Source organism: Helianthus annuus, chromosome 10, assembly GCF_002127325.2.
Source record: "Helianthus annuus cultivar XRQ/B chromosome 10, HanXRQr2.0-SUNRISE, whole genome shotgun sequence".
Classification (NCBI taxonomy): domain Eukaryota; kingdom Viridiplantae; phylum Streptophyta; class Magnoliopsida; order Asterales; family Asteraceae; genus Helianthus; species Helianthus annuus.
The window spans coordinates 162116171-162135557 of record NC_035442.2 but is presented as its reverse complement, the minus strand read 5'-3'; the positions used below and the strand labels follow the sequence as shown (position 1 = coordinate 162135557).

At 36.8% G+C, this 19387-nt stretch overlaps 1 protein-coding gene across 1 annotated transcript; it reads right to left on the bottom strand.

The window, feature by feature from the left end:
• Positions 1–12393: 12393 nt before the first annotated feature.
• Positions 12394–17789, bottom strand: LOC110886243 (conserved oligomeric Golgi complex subunit 8). Its single transcript, XM_022134018.2, has 11 exons — positions 17440–17789; positions 14770–14918; positions 14589–14666; positions 14358–14451; positions 14142–14216; positions 13741–14037; positions 13581–13648; positions 13448–13502; positions 13235–13373; positions 12922–13106; positions 12394–12841 (listed from the first exon to the last, which is right to left on the bottom strand). Exons 1-11 carry the CDS (start codon positions 17725–17727, stop codon positions 12536–12538), a joined length of 1734 nt encoding a protein of 577 aa, XP_021989710.1. The 5' UTR covers positions 17728–17789; the 3' UTR covers positions 12394–12535.
• Between the last annotated feature and the right edge of the window lie 1598 nt (positions 17790–19387).

The following is a 19387-nucleotide window of genomic DNA, read 5'->3' as shown; positions in this document are numbered from 1 at the left end:
TACAATGCCAACACTAAACAGGCATTGTTTTTGGAGGCCAGTGTGAGCCAGGAATAGAATACTACACTAGTAAGGAGTGTAGGGAGGTGAGGACCATAAAACTGCGTCACTAGATGATAGTTATAGTGCCCGGAAGTGCCTAAAACATACTTAAAGTGAAGAATTCTGCACTAAATACCAAAAATTCAGCATTTAACAATGTTAGTAAAGCGCAAAAACTTGGTAAAATAGTCCTAGACACTTTCCAAAGTGTTGGGAATTTAATGTGTCACTAAAAACAATATAAAAGACACTTGAAAGACTTTATTTAGCACTTTAACGGATCAACATCCAACCGAACAACCGGACTTTACCCGGAACATAAAAATATTGCCAAACACCTTGTTTTTACTTTTCTGAGCTAGTTAGGGTCCCCGAACACCCTAACACACCTTATATTAGATAACACACAATAACATACTAACTAAACACTTGAAACATAACTAATATGTAACTAGATCATTACATCCCAACCCCATACCCCCCCTACTCGACGGTCACCAAGGGGTGACCCACCCTCACTTTCTTTTGAATATTTTATTTGCCAATGTTGGTGGATTTGTAGCACATTATATGATGGGTAATAAGGAACTTGGTTTATAAATAAGTTTAGTAGATAATCACCTTCTCACTTCAACACCTATCAAACACAAACACTCTCTCCTTCCTCATCCATCATTCACGGCCGCCACCACCACACCACCACTTTTACGCTTTGTTTCTCCCCTAGCCTCGTGCTAGTAGTAAGTGCTCTAAAACTTCATCTTGTTCTTATTTTTTGTGGTTAATAGATGATAGAATGATTAAATGTTAAGAACACTAATGAACATAATCCAAGACTTGAAACATAAAGGGGTAAAGAGTGGATAAAGAGTAGATGTATGGTTAAATCATGTACATCTTATGTTGTTATGATTATTGGATGTTGTTTGTTAGTAGAAGTAGAATGGATCATCATCTAGACATACTAGATCATGTTCAAGAACATGAACTAGTAAGATGTAAATGTTAGAGATATGAAGGATGATGAAACCATCCATACATGAACCTTGAACTTGAATAAATATAAGATTTCTTGAAAAATAAAGATGTAAACTTGTAGATCTAAAGAACTACAAGTGGTTTTTCGGAAGAACCAAGTGAAAAATACTAGTTTTGTTAAAACCCGGATCTTGTATGAACTAAAAGCATTTTTAGTAAGTAAACAAGTGTGTGAACACTTGTGTAACAAGGAAATTTAACAACGAAATATTTTTGTAAATCATGACTAGAAGTTGTTAAACTTCAAATTCTTTAAAAATAAAGTTTTTAAGAAACTAATCTTATTTTTAAAGATAACAAGACCTACTAAGCATGTTAGTAACTTACTACATATTTTTACAAACCTTCTAAGCATGAGTTTATGATTTAGGCTTACTTTTATCAAAATTAGTGATTAAAGATTGTATATTGATGATTCTTGATTGTTAAATTGTTTGATTTATTTTACAAAAGAAAATGATATGCTAAAAAGCATGAACACCTCCATTTACAAAGGAAACTCTGGCGAAATTTTTTCTAGAAATATAACACTTAGAAATATTTTTCTAACAAGCGTTAACAAATACATTTTTAACTTGGTTTTCAAAATAAACTTCGCCATGAATTTTATTACAAAAATACCAAGTACCGGAGGTGGATTTTCGTAAATAAAATTTGTTAAATATATATTTAGAATATATATTTTAATAAAACGCTTGTGTGATTGTTTGTTATTTTGTGCTCTAGATATATTATTTTTAGGGTAAAAATAATATAACTTAAAAATATCATGAAATTACGACTCCAAAATAATACCAACGCTCTCACAAAATAATTATTAAAATTACACAAGTATTGTTACAACGCTAACCTTAAAACGTAACTTATGTAGTATTTCTGAAAAATACTCTTATACGTATATTTTTGATAAAGTATTATTTTGGAAAATGTATGAAGTAAAATATAATATTTTTGAGAAAATATATATATTTTGGAATTTAAGACATTTTTGACAAGTGATTAAAATATATTTTTTCAAGTGAGACTTAAAAATATATTTTCGGAATTATAAAGCATACATGTATTATTACCCCCATCTTTGGGAAGGAAATATACTTAATAAAATAAATAAGAAGTGTGAATACGAAATAGTTGTCTAACTATTTCCTAAAAACGTTAAACCTTAAGCCAAGGCACGGCCCATCCGTCTAATAGGCATTAGTAGGTGTAGGTCGTCACGCAGCAGATTGAGTTGGAGACTGACGTTTCTGGATACGCATTTCTGTGAGTTCATGTCCCCCTTTTCTCTTTACTGTTTTCAGTTTTTATACTCGGGGGTGAAATACATGCGACAATTATTACAAACATTTATTACATGGTATGGTTAGCGTAGGGAGGGTTTATACTACTAGATCATGTGAGGGGTGGGCAATAACACTTGAGGCCATTAATCCTCTTTGTCAGGGCCGAGGGACACAAGAGTGATAGATCTATTTGGTGTAGCGAGCCCACACCCGTGAGGCCGGGGCGGCCCATAGTGGTGACTGTGTCTTCCAGCCGAAGCCCGGTAACAAATTTGCTAGGTTTGAGTTTCCCTGCACTTTCTCACACATACCAGTGGCTTTGCAACCCATTGGTGATCTCTTTTTCCTTATTGCTACATACCAGGGACTTTTATACATACTTTAAAGATTTATCCATACTCACTTTTACATGAACTCGCTCAACTTTTTGTTGATTTTTCAAACTACATGTATTTCAGGAAATTAGTGGATCTGGCACGGTATGCATTCTCGTCAAGCTACGTAGGAATAATGATGTCATCCGAGTTTAGGAAGTGTGACCTTTGCCTGGATGGGTCACAAGTCTTAAACTGTGTTTTTATTTCATGTCTTTCGTTATGTCGTTGAACATGTTCTCATTATGTCATGGTTGTATTTGGCTTGTTGTGTCGACTTTTAAAAACAATGTTGTCGTGTTAAGTTTTAAAAGCTTGTTGAATGGATGTACATCATGGTTTTATTTTCACATAGCATTGTCGTGATTATGCTATGGTATTAAGAAGTCACACCAAATAAACCCACGCTTCTGCAAAGCCAGGGTGTGACAAACCAAAAGCTGTTAGATAAAGACACATTCAATATATGGCATGACTGTTTAGGTCAACCTGGTAGCATAATGATGAGACGAATAATCAAAAGTGCAACCGGGCACCCTCTTAAAAACTTAAAAGTTTTGCTACCACAAGATTTATCATGTGCAGCATGCTCTCTGGGCAAACTTATTACTCGGCCCTCACAAACTAAATTGATACATGAAACCCCATCATTTTTAGAAAGAATCCAAGGGGATATATGTGGGCCTATTCATCCTCCGTGTGGACCGTTCCGCTATTTCTTGGTCTTAATTGATGCATCCTCAATGTGGTCACATGTGAGCCTTTTAGCTAATCGAAATGTAGCATTTGCCCGACTTTTAGCTCAAATTATACTATTGAGAGCTAATTTCCCGGACAATCAAATTAGAAACATCCGGATGGATAATGCGGGAGAGTTCACATCTCAAGCTTTTAATGACTATTGTATGTCAATCGGGATCAATGTTGAACATTCAGTTCCTCATGTTCACACATAAAACGGTTTAGCTGAATCTCTGATCAAACGATTACAAATAATCGCTAGACTACTCTTAGTGAGATGTAAATTACCATTTTCTACATGGGGTCATGCTATTTTGCATGCCGCTGCACTTATTACATTGAGACCAACTGCTGATCATGAATACTCCCCATTGCAAATGGTCTCCGGACGAGAACTAAGTTTGTCCCACCTAAGAATTTTTGGTTGTGCGGTATACGTACCAATACCGCCACCACAACGTACTACAATGGGACCCCAAAGAAGATTGGGTATCCATGTTGGTTTTAACTCCCCGTCCATTATTAGATACTTAGAACCAATAATGACGGGAGACATGTTTACAGCACGGTATGCTGACTGTCATTTTGATGAAACAATGTTCCCAGTCTTAGGGGGAGATAAGGACAAATAAAGACTGGTAACACAAGAAATAACATGGAATGCATCATCGCTATCAAATCTCGACCCCCGAAGTGGTTAATGTGAATATGAAGTCCAAAAGATTATACATTTGCATAGAATAGCGAATGAATTACCAGATACATTCACGGACACGAATAGAGTGACAAAGTCACATGTACCAGCATCAAATGCACCTGCTCGAATTGAAGTAATCCCAGAAGCGATTACTATACAACGAAAGCGTGGGAGACCAATCGATTCCAAAGACAAAAACCCACGGAAACGAAAAGAGCAAAGTAACGCAGTTGGTGAAAACTTACAAAAGATTATAAGTGAAACCCTGGTAGAGGTAAATGTCCCAGAAGAGACAACTATGAATCCAGAGGAAAATGAAGTTTCAGAAGAAACACCGGTACCGAACGAAAATGAGATCTCTATTAATTATGTACAAGATAGTAAAATGTGGAACCAAAATAAAACACGTGTTGATGATATATTCGCATATGCTATAGCAACGGATGTAATCAATGAAAATGATTATGTACCTAAAACTTTAGAAGAGTGCATGCACAGAAATGATTGGCCAAGATGGTAAGAAGCCATAAATGCCAAATTGAATTCGCTCGAAAAGCGACATGTTTTCGGACCTGTAGTCCGAACGCCCATAGACGTCAAACCAGTAGGTTATAAATGGGTGTTTGCAATAAAGAGAAATGAAAAGAATGAGATTGTACGATATAAGGTTCGACTTGTAGCACAAGGGTTTTCCCAAATCCCAGGAGTTGATTATGAGGAAACGTATTCCCCTGTAGTGGATGCGATAACCCTTAGGTTCCTAATCGGCCTCACAATCTCTGAAGGACTTCATATGAGACTAATGGATGCCGTCACCGCATACTTATAAAGAACACTTGAAAATGACATCTACATGAAAATCCCTAAAGCATTAAAATTGCCTGAAGCATTAAAATCAACACCTCGAGATATGTGTTCTATAAAGCTCCAGAGATCTTTATATGGTCTCAAACAATCTGGTCGTATGTGGTACAATCGACTTAGTGAATATCTCAAAAAGGAAGGATACAAGTCTGATGTAATCAGTCCATGTGTCTTTATAAAATGATCACTCTCAAATTTCACTATAATAGCAGTCTATGTTGACGATATCAACATCATCGGATCTCCTGAAGAGATAGAGAAAGTTGCTCAGTTGTTAAAGAAGGAATTTGAGATGAAAGATCTTGGTATGACAAAAGTATGCATCAGACTACAATTTGAGTATCTGTGCAATGGCACATTTGTCCATCAATTAAACTACATCCAGAAGATGTTAGTATGTTTCAATATGGATAAAGCACATCCGTTTAGCGTACCTATGGTTGTCCAACCGCTAGATCCACACAAGGATCCTTATCGCCCTCAAGAAAAAGGCGAAGAAGTACTTGGTCTAGAAGTACCGTACTTAAGCGCGATCGGTGCCCTTATGTATCTTGCAAATAACACAAGACCTGACATCGCATTTGCAGTACATGTACTAGCGAGATACAGTTCGAATCCAACACGTAGACACTGGAATGGTGTAAAACATATATTCTGGTATATTTGCGGGACACAAGACTTAGGTCTTTTCTATCAGAAAGATCAAAAGTCCCAGCTTGTTGGGTATGCTGATGTCGGATATCTATCAGATCCTCACAAAGCAAAATCTCAGACAGGTTATGTATTCACATACGGCGGCACAACAATTTCTTGGAAGTCAACTAAGCAAACAATTACATCAACATCATCAAGAAGGAGCCGACAATTATTTATGAAGACAACGCTGCTTGCATAGCTCAGATCAGAGAAGGTTATATCAAGGGTGATCGAACAAAGCACATCTCACCAAAATTTTTCTCAACATATGAGTTACAAAAAGAAGGGGAAATTGATGTTCGCCAGATTAAGTCAAGTGAAAATCTAGTTGACCTGTTCACGAAATCTTTACCTAGAAGCAGTTTCGAGCAGCTATCACACAAGATCGGTCTTCGTAGATTGAAAGATGTTTGTTGAATTCGGGGGGAGAATTATACACGCTGTACTCTTTTTCCCTTAACTAAGTTTTGTCCCACTGAGTTTTCTTAGTAAGGTTTTTAATGAGGCAGCATAGCTGATCCAGTAGTATCAGTTTATTTATTCAGGTCCTGAAGTACCTATTTAACATCATCCTGAAGTATGTTGTTAAACTGTGTATAATTCTAAATGTCTGGGGGGGAGTGTTATAAACCAAACATTTTAGGCCCAACCCATTACTTATGGGCTTTAGGGTTTATGGTTATGTTTATCTCTATATATTGTAATGTTGAATATTGTGAAGGATTGAATTAAGTTTATCTGTATTTCTCTTTGGGTTTTTATCATCCCTGATTTTTTTTTGTGCAACAATCAGTTATACGCTTTGTATACGGGCCGTATACATGTAAAGATATGAAAATAAGATTTTAAGAGCATAGTGAGACCCATTAAATATCGGATGAAAGGTACACAAGCATATAATGTGAAATGCCCCTGTGGCGCATTAAATACAAAATCTTGTAGGCAAAAGAGTCAGTGACTTAGGGAAGAAAAATGTGACGTGGCATCTAGTATGTTGTTCGCATTGTTCCCTAGAAATAGACATCAACTATTGGGTATTGATCGTTACCACTTCCAACTATTACTTTGACTCCCACCACTCCCAACGTAACATTTTGTGTATTGTGTCACTTTGCAGGCGAATCTTTCTTAGTGTTTGACTTGTGTTCTTGTGATTTTAGGCTACCACTTTGTGAATTACTAATGACTGCAGATGAATTTACTGCTAAAAGACAAGGGGGGTCAAAAACCACTCAACCAAAGTGACACAATACATAAAGTGTTAAGTTGGGAGTGGTGGAACTCAAAGTGATAGTTGAGAGTGTCAGCGGCCAATACCCAATAGTTAGGAGTGATAAAATCCAATAACCTTAAAATAAACTTATCTTCATAAGAAGGTATGCTCTCATATAATTACAAGAGTGAATTTCAAGTTTTGTCCTTTATCTTTAGGTCACTTTGCAAGTTTTGTCCTTTATGTTTAAATTTGACGAGTTTTGTCCTTTATGTTTAAAAATCAAGCACGTTTTACCCTTTATGTTTAAAAATCAAACACGTTTTGTCCTTGATGTTTAAAAAATCAAGCACGTTTTGTCCTTAAAAATCAAGCATAAAGGACAAAACGTGCTTGATTTTTAAACATAAAGGACAAAACTCGTCAAATTTAAACATAAAGGACAAAACTTGCAAAGTGGCCTAAAGATAAAGGACAAAACTTGAAATTCACTCTAATTACAATCACCACTTCCACTTAATACATTCGTAACCGAAAGGTGCTTATTCTCACCCTTGGAGTGAGCTCAAAAGGGAACTCATTCTTCATGTAGCGAGGCTAACAGTTATTGCATTGTGCAGCTCTAGTAGAAGAACCCCATTCATATTTCTGTTGTTACAATTTTCGTTAGTCATTCGAAGATTATTTCATACCAACCCGGGCAACCCATCAATAAGACCACCCGTAGTGGGGCGTTATTTTTAAAAAAAATTGAAAAAAAACGCCCCAAAACGCCCCCTCCCCCACTACACTAGGCGTTTTGGGGCGTTACTTTTGGAAAAAATTGTTTTTGGCGTTATGTTTAAAACGCCGAATTGCTCTGACACATGTTATGTTGGTAGCTTGGACCACTAAGACCCACCAATCAAATTACCCACATGCTCTGACACACCCACATGCTTTTTTTTTTTCATTAAAAATAGAGTAAATTACAAGTTTTGTCCTTTATGTTTACACCAAATTGCAGGCGATGTCCTTTAGCCCAAAAGTTGACAAATTTTGTACTTTATGTTTTAAAATCTTGCACGGTTTGTCCTTTGAGCCTAACTCAGTCAGATTTTTTGGTTAAATATGGACATGTGCCTTGCACATGAGAGCATACTTGTCTTTTTACCTTTTTCAAGGGTTATTGTGTAAATAACTTATATACAAGGACTATTTTATAAAAGTAAAAAGATATTTAATTAAAATAAACTTGTCTCTCTCCCTCTCTCTCTTTCCTAGTCTTCTCTCTCTCTCTCTAAAAAAACTTGATCGGCCTTGACAATCAAGGGTACGACTCTGCCGTTCTTCCTTTCTTCAGCCGCTATTCCTTTGTTCACCCATGAATCCATCTTTTTGTGAGCCTAATCCTCACAATTACCCCTCTAATCGACCCCTGATGATCCTGATTAAACCGCTGGTTCTGGCCAAATTAATATACTATAAGCACAAGGCAATGTTGCCAATCGCCTGCCGTAGTCATTAAACATGGAGAATTGGAGATAACAATAGCTTCCATTTAATTTGATGTAAATGTACAAAATATAAAGAAAAGGAAGCCCATAAAACAATGTCTAGACAAGATTTCAAGAGCATAACAATTACCAGCTGATCATTCCATCTCTCTCTCAACACATCTGCTAATCTTATGCCCTAACTGAATCTAGAGTTAACAACACCCATGCTACCATAAATCATCCACGTCACTTTAAAAACCCCAAACCCCAGCTTTACACCATGCCCCAAACTAACAGTCTTAATTATTTCTACTTCAAACAAACATATCTCCGGCCTGACGGCTAACCATTGCCATAATCGGAGACCGTCTAGCTAGAAATACGACTGTCCGGTTAAAAGAAACCCATCTTCGGCCACCATTGTTGTCGCCTCACCGGAAAAGGTGCAACGCCGACCGTCTGGTTAAAACCGTCGGAACAAATCGATTGAGGTATGCATTGTTTGAACTGGTTTGTGATCGCCGGAACAAATCGATTGAGGTTTTTAGTGGCCTGATTTGGTGGGTGTTGGTTGTGGTGCGCATAGGTTTAAGAAAGTTTAGAGAGACAAATTCAAAGAGGGAGATCCAGGGTAGATATAATTGGATATGGTGTTTATTTATTTTTAGGAAATTATCATTTTACCCTCATGTAAAATGACAGTTTTTAACTGAGATTTCTAACCAGGTTTGACCTAAAGGACAAAATGTGCAAGATTTTAAAAGGTTAAGGACACCGCCTGTAAACTTTTGGTCAAAAGGACAGCGCCTGCAATTTGATGTAAAAATAAAGGACAAAACATGTAATTTACTCTTAAAAATAATATGGGGGTTATTGGAATAATGCCCCACTACACCACTTTATGCTATAATGCTCCATGCTGACTGGGATGATACGTGTCGGATAATGCCCCATGGTGAGGGCATTATATTTCTTCACCACTACACATGGTCTAATGGTTTCGTTTCAAAATGTTGATGGTGATTTCTATGATTTTAATATTATGAGCTCGTTTCAAAATGTTGATGATGATTTCTGTGATTTTGATATTATGAGTTGGTTGTGGTGAATGATGAACTTGAAGGTGATTGGTTTTCAACATTTAAGTAATAACATTCTTATTAAGCATAGATATAGTTGGTTTCATTTTCAGAAATTCTTTAAAAAAACCATAAACCAACCATACACATATTACATAGTTCGTCTATGCTACTTCAATCTTCGTTGATTATGTAAACTACAATTGTAAAGAGACTACGAGAACTACATAATTGCTCGACAAATATAAACAGGAAGAGATATATACAGTTACATAACCAACTTATTTATCATGAATAAAGCAATAAGTACATTTGTTTATACAGTTGTTATAGTCCTATAGTTAAAATTGATTTTATATTAAAAGCATTGATTCTACTATTGCTTAAAGTACAGAGTCGGTGGCAAAGGCCACCGACAACCCAACTCAAAATTACAATTTTGTCCTATGATTTAATTTTCATTTTGGCTCCCTCAAAATTTTCCATTTTGGCTCCCTCATTTTTTTAACTAATTTGTTTTCCTCCTAAAACTTACACAATAACAAATCTATCATCTAAATTTCTAGCTTTTCACTTTTACTTCCTTGGTTTCAATTTTTTTTTTCTTTTCCCTTTGTGTTTTTAGTTTATATCACGTTTACATATTGCTATAAATTCAAAACGGGTAGTTGGTTCGTCACAACTTAATACATTTCGTTTAATCGTAACGTATCTTTATACGTTTCTTTCGTGTGCTTAAACACGTTAATGTCACCGTGCCAACGCGCTTAACGAACGATAATGTGTCCTTAAATGTCACGCCACAATGTGCGAGCACCTTATTTTCATTCTTTAACTTAAAAAAAAAATATTTCCTCACGTGCTTATTTTTATGGACATTTCGGTACATATTCATGTATCGGCATTGGACGTAAACAGTAGACATTTAGGTTTCGACCTAAAGTTTTCCTAAAAATGTGTCCCGGGTCTAATATAATACGTTTTCATGCCTATTTTTCCACACGGTGAGGAGGGGGATGAAAAATAGGCGTTATGCGACATGTCACTGCGCGTCAGAAAAGTGGCATGGTGGAAAACAGGGGGTGTTGTAAGGGGCGTGGAAGAGGGGGTTAATCGACACGCGGCACCTATTTAATATTATTATCTTCTATTTAAAAATTGTATAAATTTAATTTAAGACATTAATATTAATTAAATAAAAAACAAAAATTACATAAATTTAAAAATAAAAAAAAATAGATAAACTTAAAAATTAAAAAAAAATACATAAACTTAAAAATTAAAAAAGTACGTAAACTTCAATCATCCTCTTCCTCTTCAATAAAGTCGTTTCGTGGAAGGCTCCAAATGTCTTCAACCAAATTCGCTCATAGGTTGTGATGTGTTGTATCACCTTTAATTTCAATCAAGTTTGCTTCTTTTTTTTAAATATAGTTCGATAACACACTCACAAAGATAATGGAGACTGTCCCTCGCCACCCGTTCCGACATTTTTATATATTCATCCATGATGTCGGAAGCCGTCCCATAAGCCAATTGTCTAAGAGGGGCCGTGACTTTTTGCAACGTGCTAAATCCTAGACGACGACAGCGCTCATCCTTTCTTTGTCGAAAGAGTTCATATTTACTTGAAAAATCGTTCGATATTCTTAGAAATAATTCACGGCTCATGCGAAATCGACGTCTAAAAGTGCTATCATCATAAGACCATGTGTGGTGGTAATGCTCTTACCCTTGGGCGTTTTGCGCCATGTGGCATCTTAGTCAACAATGGGGCATTATGAGGCGTTTTCTAACATGCGTGTAATGGGGATGTGAGGCATTATGTTAAAAGAGGTTTAATAGAATTAAATAAAAAAACTATCAAAAATTGTTATTGGACAAAAAAAAAAAAAAAAAAACCATCAAAAAAGGGTGATTGGTCAACACATAAGGAGCTTGGGCGTGAAAAAAACAACGCCAAATCAGATTTTGTTGAAAAAGACGCCCAGGGGGTGGGAGTTGGGCGTTGTGGGGCTTTTTTTAGGGGGAAAACACCCAAAAAACCCCCACTACGAATGGTCTAAGTAGGGTTCGGTGAAAAATAATCACTTAGCAATAAATCATGTGCGGTGACTCGGTCACGTACTATGTATTTTCTTCTCTTGGGTTCCGAGGAGCAACCTTGGTCTTCCATTACGGTTTGAACCGCTGAAACTATGAGTGCCGGTCCTTCATCGTCTGACGAGAATAGAATTAGATCGTCAAGCCCAGACGACGACGAAGAAGAAGAAAAATTGGAGCCTTATTTTTACAATTATATAAAACTTAGGAGAGAAAGGGAAGTTAGGGGGTGATGGAGTGTGTTTTTTAAAAAAATGGTGTGAAGTATATATAGGTTTCTTTTTTTTTTTTTAAGAAGTTTTTTTAGGGTCAAACTAGTCGTTTGAACGGCTAGTTTGAAGCAACCAATAAACAACGTCCACGTCGTTCGAAGTTTGCCCACAACGCCGGTGAAGATTTCCAAGCCCAATCCACAACGCCGTGAATAACGCGGGGGACGGTGTGAAAGTGTGGCCCTGGATTGGCAACAACGCCGAGAACAAACGCCCACACCGTGTGGTCTAACACCACCACTAAGGTGTGTTATGGAGTGCTTTATTGAGGATTTATGTTAAATGTGGTATTGAGTCGAGGCGGCTCTCAATAATTGGTTTATATATTATTTAATGGTAAAAATAAAATAAAATTACAAAACTTACCCACGCCCGAGACTCCAGCCAAGCCCCCCCGCCCCCTCTACTCCTCTAGTGCCCCTCTATGGCGGTGTTCGCGTCCCACGCCTTGCTGAGGTGGCACGGTTGCACCCCTACAACACATGGCCTTAGCACTCACATACCTAGCTTGCATTTAATGATATAATTAACTTCTGTTAGTCATTTATGATTCTATTATAATAAACACAAGTAACACCCAACTAAAAATGTTTATTCTAAAATCAGATATATTGAGGGAAAAAAAAAAAACTCGATGAGCTACAACATTTACGGTTTATTCTTCACTTTTCTTTTCTTGAGTTATAGAACTTGTGTTGTTCACATCGTCTTCCTCAACTACCTTACTACTTTCTGTTTCTTTAACCTCTGCAACTGCTCCTCCATTTTCAACTGCAGTTGAATTACCATTTTCTGATACACTCTTTGTCTCAGCACTTTGAACTCTTTTCGGTAATTGTCTGGACGAAGATGTTGTCAAAAGACGAGTAAGCCCCTCAAACAAGTTACTACCATCTGTGACAAGTAAAGATCCTCCAGGGTAACAACGTCCAAAGCATGTAGCACAATGTGGATAAGCCACCTGAATCAACCAACTCATAAACCATTTCATAAATACACTAGATCAGATCATTCTCAATAATATTAAGACTATTAGTTTACCTCTATGAATGCTCGACACAAAGACAAGAAAAGAACCGATTCATTTTCCCTAAGCACCCTTGTCGTGTTGTATCTCAATAATGAATCCGAAACGGTCTGGAGCCCTTTCACTAATTCTTGAGCAAGTATATGTTTTAAACTTATTGGGGCACAAGGCCGTAGCTCGTTCATTGCAGCGGATACACCTGATTACGCAAATAAATATTATACAAGCGTTACTACGTTATTCGATCTATCAAACATCCTAAGCAGAATCCAAGCATAAAGAAAACGCGTGATTGATTTAACAGATAAAGGTTATTTACGTCTTTACCATTAATGAAAACAGCAAGCGGTGGATGCTCCATTAAATTTGGAGGTGGTGTAACATCTTCCTGACTTTCTTCACCGAAGCTGTTGGATGAGAAGCCAACTGCTGGCAGTGGCACCCATCGGTGAGAATCCAAAACCAACTATAATAAATACAAAAAAAATGAATATACTAGAAACTTCCAGCATAAAGTGATATGCATAGTATAACTATTACCTGAAAATTCTCCACTGCTGTACTCATATTCTTCGAAAATAGGTTCAGGACAGCCCTGCACAAGTGAATAAAAGTGAAGTTGTGCACTTAGTGAATCGTGACCAGAAAAAAAAAAAAAACAGATGTAATTTACTCTTCAAAGAGAGGTGGAAGCAAGCCACGAAAATCCAATCCGACCCAACCGAGTCCCATTGCGCAATACTGTGAAGCACAAAGAGGATTAATATTTGGTTAAAACAACAATATTAGAAATGCTTAAAGTAAATAAGTAATATACATGTGGTATAACATACCATACACTGATCTAATATATTAGATAGAGAACCGCCTTCGGTTATCTTTGGGAGCATGATTTTGAGAGTTTTAAGGTGAGAGGAAATCTGATGCATGGCCCAACTGAACAGAAGCCCACCGTCGTAATTCTCTTCGCTTCCTGATGTATCATCAGCAAATATGGCACGATACTGGTTGACAACATCAAAAAGATGCATTCTATGGCAGTTTACCATCCCTTTTAAGTATTCATAAGCGTTTCTCTGTTCTAGGTCATCGAGAATTCCAGATAACCATGATTCTCTGCATCTTAAGAACTGTTAGCAGGTAATTAAGTTAGGCGTGTTGAAAAAAGATTACTTTTTGAATAATGCCATGTAGGCAACTTAATCAAGTGAGTGATTGAATATAACATGGATACCTGTAGGCGCATTTCGTACTCACTGTATACTCCTATTCTTCGTAGATATCCAATAATACGAAGACATTCTGGTAACTGCAACACAGAGACCTTTCAGAAAACCGTATAGGTGTGGATTTTGATCCATTTACCAACTAATGTGTCCATTTGGGCCATGTTCTATCTCAGTCGAATGGGTCAACCGAAGAACTTAGTTAAAAGAGGAAAGTGTTGAACCTGAATATTCGATCTTAGTTTTTGGAGAAGTTGTGAGAGCAGAGACTGGGTAGTTTGTCGAACTTCTGAAGCGAGGGCTTGAATGACTTGTAATCTTATTGAACACGTAATCGGAAAGCAGAAAATAATAGTAGTTAGTATCTAGTATAGTTGTGACTCACTACAATAATACAATGCGGTTGAAAGCTACACAGATAGTTTTGTAAATCGGAAAAAAAAGAAAATTCTTACTTTGGGTGCATTGTCGACAGTTTGCTAACAAATGCTTCCAAGTCTAGAGCTTCATCATAATTTCCATTCCTCACACATCTAAAGGAAAATAAGATATTTAGGACTCTTGGTTATCTCGAAATAAAAAAGCCACTAGTTTAAATCTCAGCATATGTTCTCTACTAATAGGTCAAAAACATACGTGTCCATAAGCTGAGGAATTTCAAGTAAGTCAAGCAAAGTACTATGGTTTGCTAGCAGTGTTTGGTTCATCTTCCTCTTCTCCAATATACTTTCTGCAGAATCAATGAACTCAGAGCAGCCAGATGTTAGTTTTGGAACCTCTGCAATCTGCACAAAGAAAATTTTTTTATCATATTTTAGCTCAACAACGGATTAACGCAAATAAGCAGAGATAATAACTATTACCAAATTATTAAGCTTTTTAAATTTATAACAGGCTAGCCGAAGTTGTGTTTCACTACTCAATATGCACATCAGAAAATTCTAACTGATGGATTCATTTCTGAAAAAAGTACACAACTGCCATGACTTTCTGGTCATGGTCCTTGCAGTCGCAGTGGAAGAAGCCATGCTGAACACATTTGATCTCTTTCATGATCATTCTATTAGGCTCTTCACCAAGTGGTTGAATTCAGTTGTGATAGATACTTCGACGTTTTTGACAAAAGTTACAGTTATATGTCTGTTAATCTTATAACGTAGGCCACGAAGTTCAAAGTAAGACTCCAGATGTTATTCAACGTCACTAAAAGCCCAAATTCTCACCTTAACACTGTTAAGGTTAAGGTTAGAAATAGAGATATTGATTCAAACTATGAATTTAGCTACAGTTACTTATCTCAGGCAGATAAAAGTGATGTAACCATGTAGAATGAGCAAGAAAATACACTAAACGATCCTAATCTAATCTAACTTGTCGCTAAATTTTCCTGACATGATATAGAATGTTATTTTAAATAGAGTTAATTGCTCGGATGGTCCCTGTGGTTTCATGTTTTTTTCACGTTTAGTCCCCACCTTTTGAAAATAGCATGTATGCTCCCTATGGTTTGTCATTTTGTTACTCGGATAGTCCCCCAACATTTACTCTGGGGACTATCCGAGTAACAAAATGACAAACCATAGGGAGCATACCTGCTATTTTCAAACTAACTGACATCTACTCAGGGACTATCCGAGTAACAAAATGATAAACCATAGGGAGCATACCTGCTATTTTCAAAAGGTGGGGACTAAATGTGAAAAAACTTGAAACCACAGGGACTATCCGAGCAATTAACTCTTTTAAATACAATAAATCTATTTACAATTTATTTAGAATTTACAACTCAAAAGTGTGTTTGGTGGTTTGAATCATTCATTTGTCTGCATAACAAGATATCTGTTTAATCCAGTCATTTAATCATTCAGAATCTATCAATCATCTTAAACTGGTTGTTAGTTTATAAAAAACATTTAGGATTTTTTTAGCACTTTCTGTAGGACCCCACCTTCCTGTGATCACAACAAAACCTTCCACTTCTGCAACAGTTGAGAAGCCAAACAATAACTATAGCCGCTCACCAGTCTTTATATGTTACAGTCTTTACAATCATTTTAACGTATTAATTAATTTTTTCAGCATTTCTTTCTAGAGGGTAATACTTGAACCTTGGAACGATGTACAGTGGCGGACATACAGTGTAAGTAGGGGCAACCTCCGCTACGGCTTGGTGCTCCGGCGGTAGTGTAAAATTAGTGTAAATTTTGGAAAAATTTGACGTTTTTTCGATTTCGTTACCGCTTATTTATAAAACGTTACGGCTTGGCGGATTTTCTAGATCCGCCACTGACGATGTAATCAAAATATTCACTTTCCCAGTAAAATCCCAAGGTAAGATTAATCATGTAAAACTTCCACTGCTATCTCAACATATTAATCAATAAACCAAAATCCTTTAGCATGAGAGTAGAACTAGCAAGCACAAACCAATGGTAGACAAGAAATTCCTTTATACACTAAAGCATCAATCAGAATTAACAGGCATAATTAACTGTAAATGAAGGATTAACTTAGCGACAGACCCTAATTTACATATACTGTTCTAACTAAAAAGACTGGAAACACTAGCTTGGACTACGTTAAGATCATACATTGGAATGTGAGCTCTATTGTGTACCTACAGACAGCAATAGTCAGAGATTTCTTCTAAATGCTGGCTGCATACTTCTACTTCTATCAGGCTTCATCGAGAAGAAAAAAAGGAGGTTCCAAACTTCCAATTATAACCATCTTTAAAAACATGGAACTGATAATTTAACCAAAGAGGTACTACTTTTTATATCACTTCAAAGGCATAACTTTACAAGATCCGTCACCAATTTTCACATCCTCAAAGCTTGATTCAAAAAGTGTGTTGCAGTCTGATGCGATTCGATCCCAAAAGCCCATGCGTGATGCACGAAGCGCACACGCCACTTGTCGAAGCGTTTGTTATTAAAAATTACTTAAAAGTATATATAGATAATATTTCAACTTGTTGACTGAACATTCAAATATAAGATTTTCTCATCTCTTGTCAGATTTGTTCAACTGATAGGTCTGATTTGTTTAAAACTTTACATACTCAAAGTTCACATCAATCATCAACTCTCTACAAAATAATTAGAAACGTACAATAACTAAAACCTAATAGTGCATCACTTCTATTTATTTACAGCTTTCACAAATACTTAAACAGACCTATACATACAAATAAACAATTGACTATATATCTCTATAATTCCACCTCTCCAGTTACATTATAATTCAAACTCATACAGAAACAAACAAACACATAAGTAACTGAGTTGTTGGAGAATGATTTACCAATGATTCAAGGTGTTTATCGATGGATGAGACTTCATTACGGATCGAAACCAAAGCATCGGCAGCGGAAATGAAAGCGCGGTAGTTATTGACGGCAACTTCCTGCATCTGACGTCGAATTCTGTCGGCATCGACGCGGAGGAGCTCCGGTTCCTTGTGGAGGCGATCGAGAGTGAAGGAAAGGAGTTCGGAGACGTACGGTTGTTGAGAAACGGAAGCTAATGGCAGCAGTTCCGCCATTGTTGCTGACGTGTCGTCGGTCGATGGTGATGGAGTTATGGTCTCCATGTTGTTGATTTGGATCCGTGTGTTTTCCTATTTGCAGCAGGAAGAGATCGATCTGTGTACTCGGTAACTATGAGGCTATTGTATTTTTATTTATTTTGAGTAAATTACAAGTTTTGTCCTTTATATTTACATCAAATTTCAGGCGCTATACTTTAGCATAAAAGTTGACAGGCAGTGTCCTTTACCTTTCAAAATCTTGCACGTTTTGTCCTTTAGGCCAAACCCGGTTAGATTTTTTGGTTAAATCTGGTCATATGCAAAGCACATGAGGATATTCTTGTTATTTCACCTACTCAGGGACTATTTTTTAAAACCACTTATGTTTAGGGACTAGTTTATAAAAAATAAAGAGATTTATAAAAAATTAGAGCTTCAAAGATAACACCGGCGACCTCAACATCTTCTCCAGCGACCTCACTGGTTCTGCGTTTTCCAAGGGCACATTTAAACCAGAGCTTCATAGATCTAGGTTCTGTGAAAATCGGCCAGTTAGTTAACATAGATCTGGGTTCTCTGTTAACCTGAGCTTCATAAATAACACACCAAATCGGAGCTCCAAATCCAACAACATCAAACAGCCGGTTCACTCGCCGCTTCCTCTAAACTTATGTCATAGTTCTAGTGTTTTGTCATCGCCGGAGATGGTCCGAACAACCGAAAACCTGCCGGAACTCTCATCGAGTGTCATCTCTCTTCGGAAGCAGTGGGCACCATTGATCCTGTCCGTCCCACTGATGGATATGTATGCCAGTTCTCGCTTTCTGCATCCCTAATTTCCCCCTTTTCTGCGAAACAAATAAAGGGCAGTTTAATGATTGTTGAATTGAAAAGGGACTTAAATTGATAATTGAGAAGAAATTGAAGGAAAAGTTGTACCAGTGAGTAGCAGTTGTTGCTCCATTTTTGGATGAAGAATGAAGGAAGATGATGTAACCGATGTGGGTTTGGAACGGTGGATAGAGGGGTTTATTCTCCACCATCACCATTCAGAAGAGAGAAGTGAGAGAGAAGAGAGAGAGAGATTAAGAATGAAAAACTTTATTTTCTTGTAAACTTTTCATTATTTATAAAATAGCCCCTGAGGAGATGAAATTACAATAGTACCCTCATGTGCCTTGCACATGATTAAATTTAACCAAAAAATCTAACTGTGTTTGGCCTAAAGGACAAAACGTGCAAGATTTTGAAAGATAAAGGACACCGCCTGTCAACTTTTGTGCTAAAGGACATCGCCTGAAATTCGATGTAAACATAAAGAACAAAACTTGTAATTTACTCATTTATTTTTTTACTTTTTTGAGTATTGGCAATTTGGCATGTATTGTCCCTCATGTTTTTGTTATTTCAGATGGGACCTTTGACTTATCTTTTATTGTATTTGTGGTTGGAACTTGGAAAGACTATTTATGCTTGAATGAGACCGACCACATAGCTGATGAAATCGTGTTAGGAGTGAGACCTAATATCAAGCTCAATGTTCGAATATATAGAATGAGTTCACTGGATGCTCAGGTTTGGTTTTGGTTTTGATTTTGACTTTTAGGACCAGAGTTTAAACAGTTTGACATAGACCTTGAGGTCTAGTAATTTTTTGTGATCGTCTGCCTATGCTAGTCAAAAGAACACATAGCACTTGTGTATGGCCTACGCCCTACGCTTC

Coding starts and splice junctions, on each gene's coding strand:
- LOC110886243 (XM_022134018.2), bottom strand. CDS start 17,727: ATGGAGACCATAACTCCATCACCATCGACCGACGACACGTCAGCAACA. Junction 14,452..14,588: donor CTGTCGACAATGCACCCAAA/GTAAGAATTTTC, acceptor GTGTTCAATAAG/ATTACAAGTCATTCAAGCCC. Junction 14,038..14,141: donor AGTACGAAATGCGCCTACAG/GTATCCATGTTA, acceptor ACCTGCTAACAG/TTCTTAAGATGCAGAGAATC.